Source organism: Phocoena phocoena, chromosome 8, assembly GCF_963924675.1.
Source record: "Phocoena phocoena chromosome 8, mPhoPho1.1, whole genome shotgun sequence".
Lineage (NCBI taxonomy): Eukaryota > Metazoa > Chordata > Mammalia > Artiodactyla > Phocoenidae > Phocoena > Phocoena phocoena.
Window position 1 is genome coordinate 48,695,280 of NC_089226.1, and position 19,210 is coordinate 48,714,489.

General features: G+C 39.9%; 1 protein-coding gene across 1 annotated transcript in view; it reads left to right on the forward strand.

The window, feature by feature from the left end:
- Nucleotides 1–643: 643 nt before the first annotated feature.
- DLG2 (discs large MAGUK scaffold protein 2) overlaps nucleotides 644–19,210 on the forward strand; it is a 928,219-nt gene continuing 909,652 nt past the window's right edge. The window contains exon 1 of the mRNA XM_065883319.1: nucleotides 644–721. Coding sequence (XP_065739391.1) covers nucleotides 644–721 — 78 coding nt within the window. The remainder of the gene's footprint in view (nucleotides 722–19,210) is intronic.

Genomic DNA, 19,210 nt, shown 5'->3' on the forward strand with positions numbered 1-19,210 from the left:
TTTCCAGCCACCGTCACGGTCCGATCTTCTCGGAGGATCAGAGCGTGCTCCAGGCTCCGGGGACACCTGTTTGTGCCCACAGGGCCAAGTCCGTGGTGACCCTACCTCTCCTCCGTGCCTGGCAGCTCCTGTATTGGCTGATTTACCTGCGAGGCTGTGTGTGGATCTGTCTTTCCGCGGCCACTGCCGCCAGCACGTACTGTCAAGGCAGAGGGAAGCCAAGCGAGGAAAGCAACTGCCGGAGCCCAGAGCGGGAGGTGAGCCACCTCCCGGAGGAGTTGACTGCGGCTTCCCTTCCTCCTGACACGCATGGAGTTTGGTGGTGACGGAACCGAAGAACTGCAGGCAGATACTTAGCCGCCTGGATGTGTGTGCGCCGGCTGGGAAGGCAGCGCCCGCCCGCCTGACCCGGACCTCCTGTTGGCAGGATGTAAATATACCTGCGGACTGGCCAAACAGGACTGCCCTTCCCCCCAGCCCCTTCCCTCCTCCCACCCTCTCCCTCGGCTAACCAGCATGAGAGGAACTGAGAAAGCAACAGCCTGCAAGTGACAGCTCCAGACCGATTCCGCTTGTCTCTGATCCGAGGTGGGAAGTTGATTGTGCAGGAGCTTCGTTGCGAATTCCTTCCATTGGCATCGCTATGTTTGCCTCTATCTGGTATGCCAAGAAGCTGGGTCGCAGGTTCGTGCACAACGCCAGGAAGGCGAAATCCGAAAAGGTAGGGAATGAGTGGGGATGATTACCTCTTCGATTTGCCAACTGCCTGCTCTGGACTGCTGGTCTGAGTGAATACAGACGCAGGCTTTTTTAGCTTGGGACGCAAACTTGCCTCTTGCTGGGAATCTAGTCCTGCCACTTGCAGAAGGGGGAACTCTTGGAGCCTGGCTACTTGGGCGAGAGGCCTGGGGCGGTCAAGCAGAGTCATTAGCTGTTCAGACAAAATATTTGGTGAAATCATCAATTGATAGTGTCTCAACAGAGGCTTAATATTCCTTTAAATGGCACAGGGTGAAAGCAATTGAGCAGCTGAAATCTTTGCTTCTTCAGGGAGCTCTCTAGTAAACTTGTTGCTACACTGGCTTATTTTTATTACTGAAATCTTTGGTTCTGAAGGGGGCATTATAAATCCCTGAGCCTTCCTCCAGTACTTGTGTCCTAGTGTGTGTCCTAGGAGCACATATTTGGAACTCTCAGTAACATTGACCAGACTCCACAGGGGTGCTTGATATCTTCTCAGATGAACAAAGCCATCACTTCCAAAGTGTTTACAATGAGCAAGAATTCTATTTATAATCGTATAGTCCTGGCCATTTAGAGAATGGCTTTGTATTTCTTTTATTCAGCATGACTGGTTGTTTCCAGAGAACCTCTATGTAGATTTACCTCATTAGTTTTCTTTCTCTAAGAAATGAAAAAGGCCTGTAAGTCCTAAGCTGCATAACAAGCTTGCGTCTCTAATTTGCCTTATGCTTTCAGAGGCACTGGCCAAACTGTCATATTTAGGATATCGGTATCCAACTTGTTAGGTGATGGGGAAGCTTCCCAAGAAAACAACATTTTATGAAACTGAGATTTTCCGTATTATTTTGAGGATGTGATCTTTGGTCAAGCATCCTGTCTTAGAGCTTAGACCTACTCTTGAGATCGAACCAGAGGAGGCTTTCCTGGCCTGTGGCACAGTCCTTGCTCTCAACTGCAAAGATTCCTTCACTTTATCTTGCTATTTATTCCTTCAGAGTGGGGATGTTGATAAAATGGACAAGAATCCAGTGATAAACCAAGATGATAGTAGTGTGAAAAGAGAAAAAAACATCACTGGAGTTCTGACATTAGGGTTGTAGCCTTTCAGAATGTCCAGATCTGAGGATTGTAGAATGTTGACAGACTTGTTATTTAATGGCACTTTTGCTGGAGGAGTAGTAGAGGGAGGCAAGGGTGGGGTAGAATGGATTTCTTTCCTTTTCCATATATCGCAGGTAAAACAATTACAAACCTAATTATCATATACCAACACCATATATTGTGAACAGTTGGGTTTTGAGGGTTTTGCTTTGTGTTGTTTTGTTCTGCTTTAAGGAAAGAGACTTGAAAGTGGGTCTTTCACTGGAGCAAATATTTTGAAAAAGTGCCTTCTTCCTATGAAAATTACAGGTTGTATGGATGAGGGGACTGTCAGGGACCACAAATGGCTCTGAAAACCATTGGGAGATAATGCCTTATGCCAAATTAGTATGCAAAGAAAAGTAGAATCTCCCAGTGACACTTAATTCAGGCTTGGGCCTGAATGTGGAGAACACCAGCTCTATGAAATTCAGTGTACAGAACCTAAAAGGATGTTAATCCAAGGAACTAACACGGGCTTCTGCTTCTTGAGTGTGGGAAGAAGCTAGTAAGGGGCCTTCAGTATCTCCATTTCATTTCTGTAATGGCCATTGCTTGGAACAAGCAAGAAGAAACCAAATGTGGGGTTAAGGGTTTTTAATATTTTATCTTACTCAGAGATAATACTTTATTTGTGTTACTCAGAGAGTAAGGAAATCAACATTAGAGAACTGAAGTTTTGCTCCCTGAGTGATAAAGACTAAAGGAAAAATTATTAACTCTAATGCCCTTGTGTTAGCCAGAGGAACTAAGGAGTTAATTTTGAGCACTAAATGATGATAACTAACATGAAAGTAGCGTCTCGGTTTTTTTTTCTTTTTTCCACAGAATTTGTATTCACAGCGTTTCTGGAATAAATTAAAAGGTGTGCTGCCTTGAACAATGAACAACAAGGCCCTCAGTTGGTGCTTAGTGAAGGGAAATAGTTTATTTATTCTGAGTACCTCATTTTATCATATGGCTTATTTAAAACCAACTCTGTGAATTTTAATATTTGTCTAATGAGTACAGTAATATACTTCTACCGAGAAGGCAGTTAACAAATGATACTGCAAGCTGGATAAATTCCTATAATGTATTACTGTAACAGCAGAGATCATATAAGTACAAACAGGAAGGGGGATGTAAGGTGCTGCTGACTATATGTTGTCATGCTTTATTATACAAAGAAGGAAGATGTATGAAGCAAGATTATTGTTGAGTTTTATTTAGAAAATGACCGGTATACTTAAGTGTGAAAGAACTATTGATAGCTTCAGAGCAGATTTTAGCATTTGGGAGTATAAATCTGTATCAGAGACAGTGACTGTGATTTTGTTTTAGTACCTTCTATAAATTTGGGCTTCTTTTTGCTATAGGTAACATAGTTTATTTTCTCCTTTTCTAATTAAAACAACCTACACCCATCATACCCAATCAGTCCTACTTTAGCATTCAGGTGTGGTTGGGGAAGTATATTCCTCAAGGCTGGGGTTAATTGAAAAGCTAATTGGGAATGTGCAAGCCTAAATGCCATCCCTAAACATGCAGTGTACCTTATTCATGGTTGCCTGGCCTACTGTTTTACCTCATCTAATGCCAATAGAATTAAATAGCTTCATGGAATTGTAGTAATAATAATAATGATAAAACAATCACAACAGTAACAGTATTAACGATAGTCCCTGTTCATGCACACATAATGCTTTAGGCCAGAGGGTTTCACTTAATCCTCTAAGGTAGAAATTGTTTTTCTTGAGTCCTAGAGAGAAGAGTAACTAGCCCAAGGTCACAGAGTTAGTAGTAAGTATTAATGCTAGGATTGGAAACTGAGTTTATCCAAGCTATTGTAAAAATGACTGAGTCTCTAGCCCTCTCTTCCATCTACCTATCATTCACCTGTCTTAATAAGTCATGAGGCTTACCGAATCAAAGTTACTGATGGTGTAACTCAACCCCCTTATTTCAGATAAGACTGTACCTAAGCTGTCTTAAATAGACAGTTGTCTGTCCTGTTATAAAGACTTTACACTCTTTGTTGCCTTTAAATAAGTGTCTCAAGCTATCATCTTGGCACCTATTATTCCTTTCAACTAGCTAGTAATTGTTATATCATCATAACCTAAACAATGGCATTTGTATTCATTACTTATCCTATAAAAAACCAAAGGTGTCTTTCACCAAAAAAAAAAAAAAAAAAAAACCTAAATGCTTGGCAATTGTAGTTGTACTCTCTTTTTAGAGTAAGTCAAAGATGTTAGCTGATTCATGTTGTCAATTGCTCTAAAAAAGAAAAAGAAAAGGCTCTTAGCTATTCTTTCATTAAAAAGACAGTACGTGCATACTAACAAATTCTGTGAATGAAATTATTTTAAATGTGATGCTGTGAAATCAAGACTGCCTGGCTGCAATAGAATACCTTCATTCAAATAATTTTTTTGACCCTGTGTTCTTAATTCAGAAGTTAGTGTCTTCCTTGTTTGCCACATTTCAACTTAAATTGCTCAATTTAATCAGTCTCTAGATTGTATTACTGTAAAAGGGCAGCTTTAAGGTAAATTGAACTGCAATTTCTGGTGACATAATCATATGCAAGAGTATAAAACACTTGAAGTTGTGAACCTTCACTTCTGCATCAGCTTCTTTCATTTGTTTTTAATTTTTATATTTATTTATTTTGATTTTAAGCATATACCATGAAAGTAGATGCATGATGCATTTAGAAAAGACTGGCATCAGTATCCATCATCTAACAGACACAACTGTGAATGAGCTTGGCTGTGATATATATTCTATGAGTGATGTAACTGAGCACAAATATTCTGACATTAGGCAATATTCACCTTGGAGAATTCTTTAAGAACCAACACACTGGTTCTACCCTTCTCTCCATATAAACCAAGCACATTAATTCAACGTAAACCGACATAAGGGGAAATTTAGTCATGTATTTGCTGGCAGTTTGGCCAACAAAAGAGAATACTGTCCTGGGTGATACTGGTAGAGCATAAAGAGCCTTGGGCTTAAAGTGAGAACTTGGAGGGAATTATAGTCCTGTTCTTTGCTATTTAGCCTGAAGCCAGTCATATGCCTTCTCTAGGTCTCAGTTTTCTCTTTGTCAAGTAGAAGTAACACCTGTACTTCAGTAGAACCCCAGTGTCTCAGGATACACTCCAAACTCCTTACCACGTCTACATGGCCCATCATGATATGGCCTCTGCTTTTCTCTCTGCTCTAAATCAGCATTCTGAACTATTTTCAAATTCCTGAATGTCCCATGCTTTTTCTAGCTTCTAGGATTTCGCTTATCCTGTTTGGCTGACTACTAAACCACAGACTAGCCGTAGCCCTAACTCTAAACTTAGGTGACATTATCATCACTAGGAAACCTTCCCTGGCCCCTACAAGCCCAGGATGGGTCTTCCATCGGCTCCCACAGCAGCTTGTATGTCAGTTGTAATCATCTTTATTTCTCATTTCTCATTAGAATGTGGATTCTGTGAAATGAAGGACCATTCAATCTTTTCCACCATATCTCTAGGGCCTAAAAGAATGCCTGGAATATGGTTGTCTCTCATATCCTATTTCATCAACTCTAGGTTGTCATCAGTTGCAAGATGCACCATTTTTTCATGTGTTACAAAGAAAAATATTGTCAACAGAACTATAACATATCATCAACTGTAAGATTGCATTGATTTCAGAGATGTTAAAATGTGAAAAAAAAGTTTATTTTTAGAATCAATGAAGTATGGCATAGCTGAAAGAATGAATAATGAATGGGTTTATTTTGAGGATTACATGAGTTAATATCAATAAAATGTTTAAAGGTTACACTTGCTTTCAAATCACTTTTATTTCTTTGCAAATCATAATAATAGTTTGCATAGGAAAATATAATAGACAACCCTAAAATATATCATACATTTTGTCCTGTGCTGATCAGACTCAACCAGCATTACATATGCTATTCTGGATTTAGGAAGGTAAATAGATAGAGGGAAAATGAAGGTTATAGAAGAAATTGCTTAAAAGCCATAATCAAACTGGAGCCATTTAGGTTGCAAAAGAGAAACCTTTAAGAAGGCTCCTGGATTCTCAGTATATACTTATATGTCTAAATAACAACAACAATGATAGTTAACTTCTGTTGAATTCTTTCTATGAACTGAGAACTGTGCTTATACAAGGATCTAGTGAGATCATTACTCTTATTATTAATTTTTAGAACAAGAACACATCACCGGTAGGTGACTGGGATTAGACTGACTGGCTGACTCTAGAGCTCAAGCTCTTAATAAGGAATACCCTGTATGTATACACACATACATACAGAGTACCGCATATTACGTAATATACTGTATACATATGTTTACAGTGACCTAGATATCAAGTTTATTTTTCCCTATGAAAGATAAGTGTAAAAAGTGAATTTAAATGTAAAATCTGTAATTGAGCACAGACATAAGAAGAAATGTCCTGATGTTGAAGATTCCCCAATCCTCGGTGAATGATAGAATCTTCCTATGTCCATTTTTGCCTCAGGGTAGGTTGAAGAGTAGCCTGACCTGGAGAGAGGGATGGACAGATTGTCCTCTCAGGTCTCTTTCTCGGAGCGTCTGAGTCTTTGAGAGCTCATCAGTCGTGAGCAGCAGCATGACTCAGCACCAGTGTCTGTCTAGCTGTGGTGACAGAGAGGACAGGTGTTTGTCCACGCTAAATGCAGCCCTGCAATTCTCCCCTGTCACCTGGCACGTGAATCAAGCAGCAAAATGGACAGTAGCACCTGTTCTGAGGTCCCAACGCAGCTGCCCACCTTGGAAGAGCACAAGGACAGCTGTTAGCAGGACAGGGAGGGAGACAGAAGGAAAGGACAGGATCAGAGAAATGGCTAAAATGAAGGAGGGGGAGAGCGGGCTGGAGAGAAAGATAGCAGGTCACAAAGCCACTGTAAAATTGTTATTGATAATAGTAATGCCTATTTATTGAGCAGTTTACTCAGGCACTATTACATGCACTTTGCATGTATCATCTCATTTAATCTGCACTACAACCATCTAAGATAATCCTGTTATTAGCCTCCATTTTACAGATGAAGAAACTGAGGTGTAAGATGTTACAGATTTTGTCCAAGGTCATAAGTAGTGGAACCAGCATTCAGGGCTAGGTCTGGTTGAATCCAGAGCCTGTCACCCTAAGCGCTCAGACCCTGTGCTTTTTAAACTGATCTTGGATCGGGTGAGATAGTGATGTGGAGAAAGGATCGACCAACACAACAGGCATCTTCTCATCTGCCTGTGCGTCATCTCTGTTGAGTAACTGTGCGGCTAGACAGAAGACCTGATTTCTTATTGGGGGTCCTCCAGGAACCAGATATCCAGATAGTCTACCTTCAGTCTAGTTTACAGAATTTTAGTTGCAAATTGTTTTTGTTTGTTTGTTTTGATTTGTTTCACCCTCAATATACCTTTAGAATGGTCTTCCTCTACCTGGTATTATTCAGTGGTATTTATTACATGAGGGATGGAGATGTAAGGAAAACTCTCCCATCCAGCCATAGTAGCTCAACCATGATGATCATTGTAGAGATAAAGTTAATAATCAAATAATGTACATATCTTATTTGCATATGTATTTATGGAGTTAATGGAGAAACCATCTCACTTTAAATCATGCCTTGTAGTATTCACTAATAATTTCATTTTAGGTAGTCTTATTTCCCCAAATAAATTATTAAGTTGCTAATTAAGTTATTACATCATTATAAATTCTGTCCCACTCCGGATACCTAGTACACAGTAGGCGCTAAATAAACCCTGGTTAAACTATTGACTTGGATGGAGGACTCTGAACTGCATGGGAAGAAGACTGAGTTAGGAGTCAGTAGACCTGTATGTTAACTGGCCCTGTCCCAACCATCTGTGCCACCTTGGCTAAAGTCTCTTAATCTCTCGGGGCTTGAGTTCTTCATCTGCAACCAGACTCCTTCCAATTCTAACTTTCTTTGAATTCTAATCCTGATTTGCTATAAGACTGCGGAGTCCTTAATGGGAAGGATTTGATCTCATTCGTCTTCGTACTCCCAGGACCTAGCACAATGCCCAGCACTAAGCAAAACTAATAAAATTTATGTCAAATGAATGTATACAAGAGGCCTAGGATGTCTTTAACCATTAGCAATAAGAATATAATGGCGAATCTACCTAATTTCAAGATGGGAGCCAAGTAAGAGATACTCAGGACTTTTCTTTCTTTACTGCCTTGTAAAGAAAAGGAAATATGAGGCATTTTAAAGCACTGGGGCTGAAGGCTCCCATCCCTTCCTTTCCCACTCTCCATGCCACAAACACTGGAGTGAAACCAGCAGAATACCAGAGTCCTCTTCAACCACCAACAATGGTATGTCACACTGTAAGATTTTCCAGCTGCTTTGTCCCACATGCCAAAAGATTACAGATTTACGTTTGATCATGAAATATTTATTTCTTGTACTTTCTTAATCTGAAAATTCTAGTTATGTAGAGAATCCTCGCCTCATTTGCTGTGGACTGAATTGTGCCTTCCCCATTCATATTTTAGAGCCCTAACCCCCAGTGCGATTGTGGAGATGTGGAGAAAAGGCTTTTAGGAGATAATTAAGGTTAAATGAGATTATAATAGTGAGGTCTTAATCTAATAGGATTAGTGGCCTTAGAAGAGGAAAGAGATCTCTCTCTCTCCGCCCGCCCCCCCCCCACCCCCCCCCCCCCGCCATGTGAGGACATAGCAAAAAGTTGGCCATCCACAAGCCAGAAAGAGCTCTCTTACCAGAAATCAAACCCTGCCAGACCTTGATCTTGAATGTCCCATCCTCCAGAATTGTGAGGAGGAAGTGTACTTCTGTTGTTTAAGCCACCCAGTCTATGGTATTTTGTTATGGCAGCCCGAGCAGACTAATATACCACGATGCCATGATGGCCTTACATGGTGATGTTCAATGATTTTCTAGTGCCCAGGGTTAAGGTCTCACTGCTAGGGAGAAATATGTAACCAGTTGAGTGTCCTTTTTAATCCAAAGCATGTAAATTCTAATAAACGCACAGCCTCTGCAGTGTCAATATCTTCTAGGAAGGGTTATTAAAATTAGTAATATAGTAGGAAAAAGGCGACGATGTAGAAGGTAAAGGGAATGAATGAGCTGCTTTTAGAGGATCACTGTGCTTGTCTTCATATTCTGTGGTCTAACCAAGAAAGCAACATATTTTATCATATTTGCTAACTGTTCAACCAGCAAATTTGATAAAATATGAAAATAAAGTAAAACTCATCAAATACTATCCTTCCTTTCCACACCTCCTTGTTGCTCTAGGTTACTCTGACTTATAAACAGAATTGGTTTGCTTTTCATACCATCAACTCCACAATTCCTCAATATGGGAGAACGTTTCTGCTATGAGGAGGGCTTCTGACTTTTCACCAGGGTTTACAGCAAGGTATGATGAAAGGGACACTGTCCAGGTTAGGAAGTCAGTGTCCATGGTGTTCATGACCGTAGCACTATCGAACTATGTTATTTCACATGAGAAGGTTTGGTGAATCCCTAACACAGGAAGGGTGGAAACTGATTTACTGTGGGAGAGAAAAATTGTGTTGGAGGTGGGAGATTTGCAGGGGGTTGTACTCGGGAAGGTATAAGAGAATAAGAAAAATATATTTCTTCTTCTCTGAACACCATCCTGACCTAGGACTTATTTTCATTGTTTTCTAAGCTCTTTGGATAGGGTCTTTGTCATCTTTATTGACCCCTTTCCTTCATACATTTTGTGAATCCTCTTGTTGGCACATCCACGAACAACGGGATGTAGTTACAGACTCAAGTTTGAGTTTGACTCAACACCTCACTGGTTGGGCGACCTTGAGCAAGTGAATGCATCTTTTTAATTATTAGTGTTCTCATGTATTAAAAATAGTGATAATCATCCTTGCATGGTTTTCTGATTCAATTAAAAACTGCATGTAAAGTATCTGGTCCATTGTGAAACGCTTGATGTTTCCTTCCCTCCCTCCTCCCTCCCTTGCTTCCTTCCCTGCTTCCTTCCTTCCTTCCTTTGTTCCTCCTTCCCTTTTCTCCTCCCTCCTTCACTCCCTCCCTCTCTTCGTTTCCTTCCTTCCATTCATTTTAACACTCCGCATAGTTCCAGAAAGGATGCAAAGCAGCTTTTGATAACTTCTTCATTAATGATTCCTTTTACTCTACTACTCCCTTGGGTTTCAGAATGGACTTGCCCTCCCATCCTGGTTTTATAGAGTGAGGAGACTATATCTCTGCTGCTAATTAGAGGGGGAAAATTTACTGAGAACATTTTAAGTAAGAATTGTCAGTATGCTGACTATGAGGAAATTCTAGGTTTTCATTTGCTTTTTAGTATATGAATACTAGGTCATCCTTATAAAAAGCACATTCTCTGTTTGGTGAATGTCAATCAAGGCATATTACGTCTCATTTGAAGTGAAGTGATATGTATGGAATGACTCAAGGTGCTCATTTCCCAGCTGGTGACTGCATCACATCACCTTTATAGCTTGATTTCAGGTCTTGGGGGAAAAGGGGAGAGGAAGAGCTTCATGCAATGTTACACTGAATTTCATAACCTGAATGAACCTTCCTTTCATAAATGATAACTGTAACATTAATGACCACTTAATGAGTCCTTACTATGGGCAAGTTACTCTTCTAAAATTTTACATGTTCTAACTTACCTAACCACCACAATGATCCTATGGGCTAAGTACTATTATATCCATATTTTTACAGATGAGGCACAGAAAGGTCAGTTAATGTGCCCAGAAACACAAAATTAGCATGTTCTGGAACCAGGATATGAACCCAAGCACCCTGGATCTGAGTCTGCATTCTTAAGCACGGTGCTGCATTATTTCCCATGTCTTTCTGATGAGCAAACTGAGTCTCTAGGCAACATGAGGTTTGGGAAGTTTCTTGCCCAGTGTAAATCGTTGTCAGCCAAACTTTGGAGATTTGAACTCAGATCTTCTGAATGCCAGTCTGTCCCTTCTTCTGACAGGAGACCTAATGACTCCACACACCATTGACATGAGTGCCCTTACGTTTATTTCCCGTGATCAAATCTCAAGGAGTTTCGAGCGTTACCCTTGTAATCCGAGATAAACAGCCGCCGATAGGTTCCTTCCATTTCACCAAAAGTATTATCGGTTGTATTCATAATATTGGATGGTGGTATTAATAACCTATGGTGATATTTTCAGTAAATAACTGATCCAAATTCATCTTGACTTATGATCCCTGCTTCCATTAAAAAAAAAAAAAAAAGTCATCCAACAGGGAGGCATTTGGAAAACAATTCCACACCAGTGGTTGCATTAATTGCTACTTTAGATGTTCCTGCTGTGAATTGAATGGAGACACTTTGGATCTATTTCTTAGAAATAACCACCTTTATTACTTCAGCTCTAGGATGCACAGTTTTGAGATTTTTAGAGGAAAATACCTTCACTAATCTGTTTCTGTTTTCCATTTTCATTCCATAAGTAATCCTTTTCATTGTTATCACCATTTTTAATGTTCTCAGATTTAATTTATGGAGGGTACGGGATGTTATAGGACATTTTTGCCTCTTGCTCTCTCAGCACACAACATTCTGTTAACTCCCCAAGTGTAACATTTTGAATATCATGTTTAATTCAAATATGATCCATTATTTTATTAAAGTTGTATTTTTCCCCTTGCATATCTCTAGAATTTGCAAGAGCTCTATGGAAATGGCGTATGTGATACACAAGTAGGAATTTCTTTTAGTATCTGTCATTTCTCCAGTATTTTGAGAAAAACAGGATGAAATGTAGCATAATGAAACGGTGCTTGTTGGCAGTTATGAACTACACTGTGCCTTTTAGAAAACAAATTTAAATACATTTCAGATTAATGTATGCTTTTTCTCTCCTGGTTTCCTAAAATTCACCTATCTGGTTGTCCTCAACAGATTCAAAGTCATATTTTTTCATGTCTCCAGACATGTTGGCCCCAGAAGAATAAAATTCAAGTAAATGAGTTATCTGTGGCCTTTTAAGGCAATTAACAATTCACAATGCTTATTTGTCTCTTGGTATTGAACAAAGACTTACTTGTACCTTACTACTACTGATACTGTGCTGGGATTTATGAAGGATGCAGAAATGATCAAGCCATGGTCTCTATGCTGAGGAAGTTCAGGTATTGGTTAGGAAAAATGAAATATATACAATTAAAGCAAACTCTTAGGTGTGCTTTAGCAGTATAAATAACACATTTATTTCTTCTGCCTTGTCAAACCCTCGGTGTTTTTTGCTGAATCATAGCATTCTAGAGCTGTGGGATCTAGAATGTGCCTAGATTGTAAATCTATCTGTGCCTGATTGTAAACCACCTGGCATATATCTCATTCACAGAGCCCTGTTTTCCAAGATTAGAATAAAACACACCTGGTTGGGCTTCCCTGGTGGTGCAGTGGTTGGGAGTCCGCCTGCCGATGCAGGGGACACGGGTTCGTGCCCCGGTCCGGGAAGATCCCACATGCCGTGGAGTGCCTAGGCCTGTGAGCCATGGCCGCTGAGCCTGTGTGTCTGGAGCCTGTGCTCCGCAACGGGAGAGGCCACAACAGTGAGAGGCCCACATACCGCAAAACAAAAAACAAAAAAAACACCTGGTCTGATTATGCTCTTAGGTAGCACATGTGGACATGCATAGTATCCTAGGGAAAAAAAAAAAATCTTAAAGAAACTCTCCTTATTTTTAATACTTATCTTAAGACATATTGGGACAGAAGAGTGGAGTATTTAAGGACAGAATTTCTGGATCCGGACTTTCTGGGTTCAAGTCCCAGCATTGCTACTAGCTGTGGGACTTTGAGCAAATTATTTAAACTTTCTGCGCTTCAGTTTTCTCATCTATAAAGTGAGAGTAATAGGACCTCTCTCATAGGGTTGTTACGGGGACTGAGGAAATATTTGTGATGTAAAGGCAATTAGGTGCTTTTAAATACATACTATGAGAGAGGTATTTTTTTTTTTTTAAAGGGATTTTGGGTTGAGTGCAGTTCTGTGGAACCTTTCAAATGAGTAGGCAATTCTTCCATCCCATGTTCAGACTCTGATTTTGACTTGCAGTACAGCCACTTTGAACTGCTTCCTAATCATGTGCTCCACAACATCAGCACAGATGGGCAAGCAAAGCACTGCCCCAGTACAACAACCCTGAGCTTTACTGAGCTTTTGGAAGGTGACTCTTATCTGCAGCCCTAATGTAAGCAGCTGATCTCACCAGAGATGCTAGGATCACTGCCATTTGGTTGTTGAGTCATTAATTTGAAAAACATCTACCCAAGAGTGTCTGCCTTGATATCTACCCAAGAGAACATCCTCTGAGGATGTAGGGCAAAGACCTCTAATTAGTATAATGAACTTCTGTCTTCCCAAAGCACCAGCTCTGCTTTTGGAAAGGAATCAACATCCGTCATCACTATTTGTTGCTCAGTGATATAGATACTTCCATGTGTTTCTGTGCTCTTAGGAGCTGTTCAATGGATATGAGAACATTCAAATACTGGAGACAGCTTATTTTTTATTTCTAATTAACATTTTATGTTCTAGAATATGTGTTGCCTCTTTTTCCGTATCCTACCTATTTCTAATTTATACAATTTTATCGCTGATTGAGCAATGGCATGTCTTTCTGAAATAGAACTATTTTCTTTAAAGAAACTGAACAGTAATTTTGAGTATTCGGCAGAAAAAATTTTTAACAATCCATAAATTTATTCATCTGATATGTGCCTTACAATATGCCAGGAAGCTGGGGTGTGATGGTGAATACAACCTATTCGGTACTCAAGGAATACATTGTGTAGTGGATGCGGAAGACAATACTCCAACTTGAGTGTAGTCTATTTTTGATAGTCTATCTGTCTATTGTGACAAAATATACATAACATGAAATTTACCATTTTGACCACTTTTAAGTTTACAATTTGTGCCATTAAGTACCTTTACGATGTTGTGCAACTATCACCGCTATCCATTTCCAGAACTCCTATCGTCCCAAACAGAAACTCTCTACCCATCCTGATAGTCTAAATGTAAAAAATTTCAGACTTTCCCTATTTGACCTTCCTAAAAATCTACTGATTAATTTACAGTAGTTCCATTTACCTGTCAAGGCTATTCTAAGAATGTTTCAGAAATACTTACAAATGTCTGAACTTCCATTATTTCTTTGATAAGATTTTATAACATTTGAAGTAACGATATTAAGCATTTTGTTACAAGTAATGTAATTTAGCTGAGTACCTTTAGCTTTACTAAGATTAGCAATTAAATATTTAGCTGTGTGGTAAATTAGCTATGCCATGTGATCACTGGAAAATGGGGGCTCCACTTACTGCAGCATAAATGTTTTACAAGGTATTGTAATGTAACTAGTAAATTAATAATAACAATTTAGGTTTCAGCTAATTAAAATCTTCCTTAGCATTTATTTTTTTTTTTTTTTTTTTTTTTTTTTTTTTTTTTTTTTTTTTTTATGCGTTACGCGGGCCTCTCACTGTCGTGGCCTCTCCCGCTGCGGAGGACAGGCTCCGGACGCGCAGGCTCAGCGGCCATGGCTCACGGGCCCAGCCGCTCCGCGGCACGTGGGATCCTCCCAGACCGGGGCACGAACCCGCGTCCCCTGCATCGGCAGGCGGACTCTCAACCACTGCGCCACCAGGGAAGCCCTCCTTAGCATTTATTAACTTGAGAGTCTGAAGTAAAACAACTCTGACAGTGATAATAACTGTTGCGATGGTTTAGCTGCGCCAACCGAGGATAAAATAGGGAAAATAGAATATGTGTGACTAGTTGTAAAGATGAAAAGTCAGTTTCCAGCTCTCTTTATGAATTCTGACTGGCAAATCTAAACCAGGATTAAATATTCACTGGGGAGAGAGACTTTCTCGTCAACTTCATACCCTTATTCAGTCAAAACATTTTTAATGAGAATTGACACAATTGCAATAGCAAACAGTCAATTAAGTAAATTTTAAAGAGCATCATGAATGTGCCCAGAATCGAGCTAAGTCACTGAAACCGTGTAATCAGACATGAAGAACCCAGTTCACAATCAGGTTATTATGCCTAGAAGTTATTATAATACTAATAGCTAATAATAATATTAGTAATATATAGCAAGCCTTTTTGCAGATGAAGAAATTGAGGCCCAGAAATATTTGGCTTTACGTATCCAATATTTGTCTTCATGAATCAGCTCAGTCATAACCTAAGGCTTTATTTCATATAATGGGAACTATATGTAAGGACAATGTGAAAACATGCCAAGGAAGATATGGCTGTGCATCGTCACTCCATCTTTAGTTTATTTGGGAAAACACCGTGGTTTGGTTGAGGAAGCAACAGCTTTAGAGTCGGAAAGACCTGCCCTTGAATCAGCTTTGCCTTTTACTGCTAGCTGGCAAAGTTATTTAACTTCTCTGAGGCTCAGTTTTTCCATCTGTAAAGTAGAGTTAAAAGTGGCAACTCACTAGCATAGCAGTGCCGTCGATAGTAGATGTTCAAAAGTCAATTTATTCACTCAAATAGTAATTGGAATTCTTAATAAATGCCTAATATATTCTCAGTTAAGGATATAAAAATAAAGTAGAAATAAACTACCAAAGTATCCTCCCCAAGTTCTCTGAAGAGTTCAGGCAAGTGAGGGAGAAAGTTATGTAAATAGACTACCATATAGCATGACAGCTGAAATTTATTCATCAAATTGTGCAATAAGAGAAATACTGTAGAATCAACTTGATTTGGAGGCATAAAGGGAGAAGCGGAGATGAATGAAGAGACCTCAGAGAGGGGAATGATGCTTAGGAAGAGTCTAACAGGATGAGAAGGATTTTGCCAAGCAGATGGGGTGAGGGAAGTCGTTCTGAGCAGAGAAAACAGCTTGAGCAAAGAAAACAGCTTGAGCAAAGCACAGATTCCTCAAAGAGCATAGCCTTTTCATGGAACAGCAGGAGGTTCATCGTGGCCTGAGCTCAGAGTACACATGGGTGAGTGGGAAGAAGAGACTTTGGAAAGGTCGAACGGGGCCAGATGGCTTGGCTTGCTAAGAAGTTTGTATTTTATTTGATGAGGGATGGATCACCAGTGTCACCGAAGGGTTTTAAGAAATGAGGATGGTAGGAGGGCGGCAGGGTGGGGAGGGGAGCTGTAGTGGGGAACGGAGGGAGAGGAGGGATGGAGAGAGGGAGGGAATCAGATTCAGACTTTAGGAAAACTGATCTAGTGGCAGTATGAAGAATATATTAGAGGTGAGCAAAAGTAGAGGCAAGGTGACACTTCAGGTGACTGTTGCAATATTCTCAAACTTCAACAGGCATCAGAATCACCTGGAGGTCTTGTTAAACCACAGATTACCGAGCTCTATTCTCAGAGTTTTGGATTCAGTAGGTCTGGAATGAGGAACAAGAATTTGCATTCTTAACAAGACCCTCTTCTGAGGATCACGTCCATAAAAATGATAAGGGGCTAACCAGGACCTGTACTGCAGCAGTGAAATAGAAGCTGTGAATGAAATTGTCAGGGCCTCATTGATTAGAAGAAGTACCCTTAGGATACATTTTCGCATGCTGAGATTTTGCTCAGCTAGTATTTCTTTGCCTGAGGCATTTGATAATGCTGGAGGGTATTAGGGGAAATAAAGTGCACCAGCTGTTGCCTACCAAGGTCACAGTGTATCAAAGAAACCTGGGGCCCTCAGTGAATGTTAATGCAGGAAACTGACCTTGGGAATTTCTTAACTCAAGTTCCTTTCTTGTGGTGGTGGTTAAATGAAGAAGTCAATTCAGATTGCAGAGAAGAAATGCGTCCCCGGTCACAGGGCTGGTTATCTAAGGAGATGGGTCTCTGATGCAAGGCGCTGCTGCAGAAGAGACTTGCGTTCTGACCCGTCCACATTCCCTGTGCTTTCAGCTGTATTATGGTCAAAGGGAAACAAATCTGGCTGCTTTTATGTTGTTTGACTATTCCAATTTTTTAAGTAAGCATATACTTTAATAAGGTTTGTATGATCCTTGACTCTTGGTCAGATAAGATTTTTGTTTATTTGGTGCATGTGTTTGTTTTTAATCCGAACATGATCTCTCTAATGATCTTTTATTGTAGCCACGGTTTCTTTTTCTTATAGTCCCATTGTTCTAGGGAAATGGGCTTCATCTGCTGACTGTAGGAAAAAGGTTTCAATTGACATCTTTAACTCTGGGTGGTTACCTCGGATTTCAAAGAGGCAGTCGATTCTTCCAGAATGTGAGGGTGTGGCCTGAAAGATCCAAGCACACTGCGTGTGATAAGGTGGCTGGGGAAAAATTTTATGCCCTTAATTAGGAATGAGGTGAGGTAGCCTTCTGTCAGCAGGAGGCTCAGGACACAGGCCTGTAATTGCGATGAGTATAATGGGATTACCTCACATTGAGACTTGTCCTCACTAACAGGGGCTCAGAGCCTTCTCTACAGACCTGCACTAGTGTGGAGCAGAGAGTGTTGTAGTGGGATGTTTTGAAGAGAGAATTGATTGTGTAATTTGGAGGAGTTTTTCCTTCCTCCTTCCTTTTGTGTGCATGTGTGTGTCCATAGTGGAGTAGAGCATACAGATATTTGTGTGTCTCCATTATTGGGCTTCTGATGGAAGGGCTTTTGAGGGTTGTCTTGTGTATGAGACAGTATATTCAGGGTGCTCCAAGTAATGTCCAGAATAAACATACTGTACTTCTGCAAGCACTTGACGTGATTGCCTAATATTACAGCTCATAAATATTTACTAAGATAAAGTATTATTACATTAGTCAGTGTAAATTTCTCCCGGGTATAGGGATAGATATTGACCAGATATTAAGTGCAATGAGTGTTTTGAAAGCATATATAGAACTTTGCATGCATTTTAATTTCAAAATAAGCAGGTTTGAGTTAATTAAGCACTAGGGATCTTATATGAGCCACCAATTAAGTAATCTCTCCCTCTCTCTGCCTCTCCCTGCCACTTTTCCTGCTCTCTCTCTTTTCCCTCTTCTCCCCTCCTCCCCCCCACCTTTTTTTTTTTTACTTTATCATGCATTCACAAAACTGTGAGTACGTGTTTACTAGGGAATGTGTAAGGCGCCGTGACTGTACCAAGACTGGTAAGACAGAATTTTTGCCTTCAAGGAGTTTACATTTTAATGTCAGAGGTAGGCAGGCATGCCACTAATCAACCACAAAGCAGTTTGTATCTCCAGTTAAAAACCAAGAGTTTGGACACACCAAAGAAGAAACAAAGAATACCAGCCAGGCATAGACTATACTTTGCGAAGAATATTGAAAACAAAGTGATCATAAAGAACAAGGGGGACTTTAATAGGCAGAGGAAGGTAGGACAGCATTCCAGGGTGAGAAAACAGAAGAGAGAGACAGGAGCATTTTAAGGAAACTGAGTATATTTATTCTGGCTGGAGAGCTCAGTATCAGAGAGGGTACTGAGAGTTGCATCTGGAAGGAAGGGTTAGGCCAGATTGGTGAAAGCCTTGCACATATAATAAGTAGCTAGAATCTAATTCCATGAATAGAAGGAAAACATGGTGTAATGAATTCAGAAACCACTTAGACAAAACAATACATAGTTTAGTAATGGTTAAAAACACAGGCTGTACCAAGGTTTCAAACCTAGGCTTTTGTTCATTGCTTAAGTTTGAGAAATTTATTTAATGTCTCTGAGCCTCAATTCCCTCATCTTTAAAAGTAATGATACCTCCTTCATGTGCTTGTTATAGAGACTAAGTTAAATTATGTATATAAATCCCTTAGTATAGCACCCAGCTATAATTCTTAACCAGTATTGCTGTTTTTTCTTTTTCTCCTCTTTTTCCTTTGTCACTTAAGCTACAAGAATTGTAAGCCCCTATGTCTTCGTAGAAGTAGACTAGAAAGTAGCAGACGTTTTATTCAGGGTCTTTTTGAGCCTCATTATCTGCTAGGGCTTATGGAATACACTGGTAACACAAAGATGAATAAGAGTCCAACAGGTAAATAAGGAATTGTACTGCAATATGGTAGTGCTATAATGCAAACTGTTTATGAAGTGTTTGGAGCATGAACAAATTGATACATTCTAAGGGCTTATAGTCGAAAGAACACATTCGCATTATCTTACCATATAGTTATAAGAAACTTGGACATAACCCAACATATTAATGGACAATAAAGAATTTATATTTTGTGTAAACTAAAGGTCTAAATCAGGGTTGAGTGATACCCTAAAAGTACAAGTGGAGTGAGGGCTAGG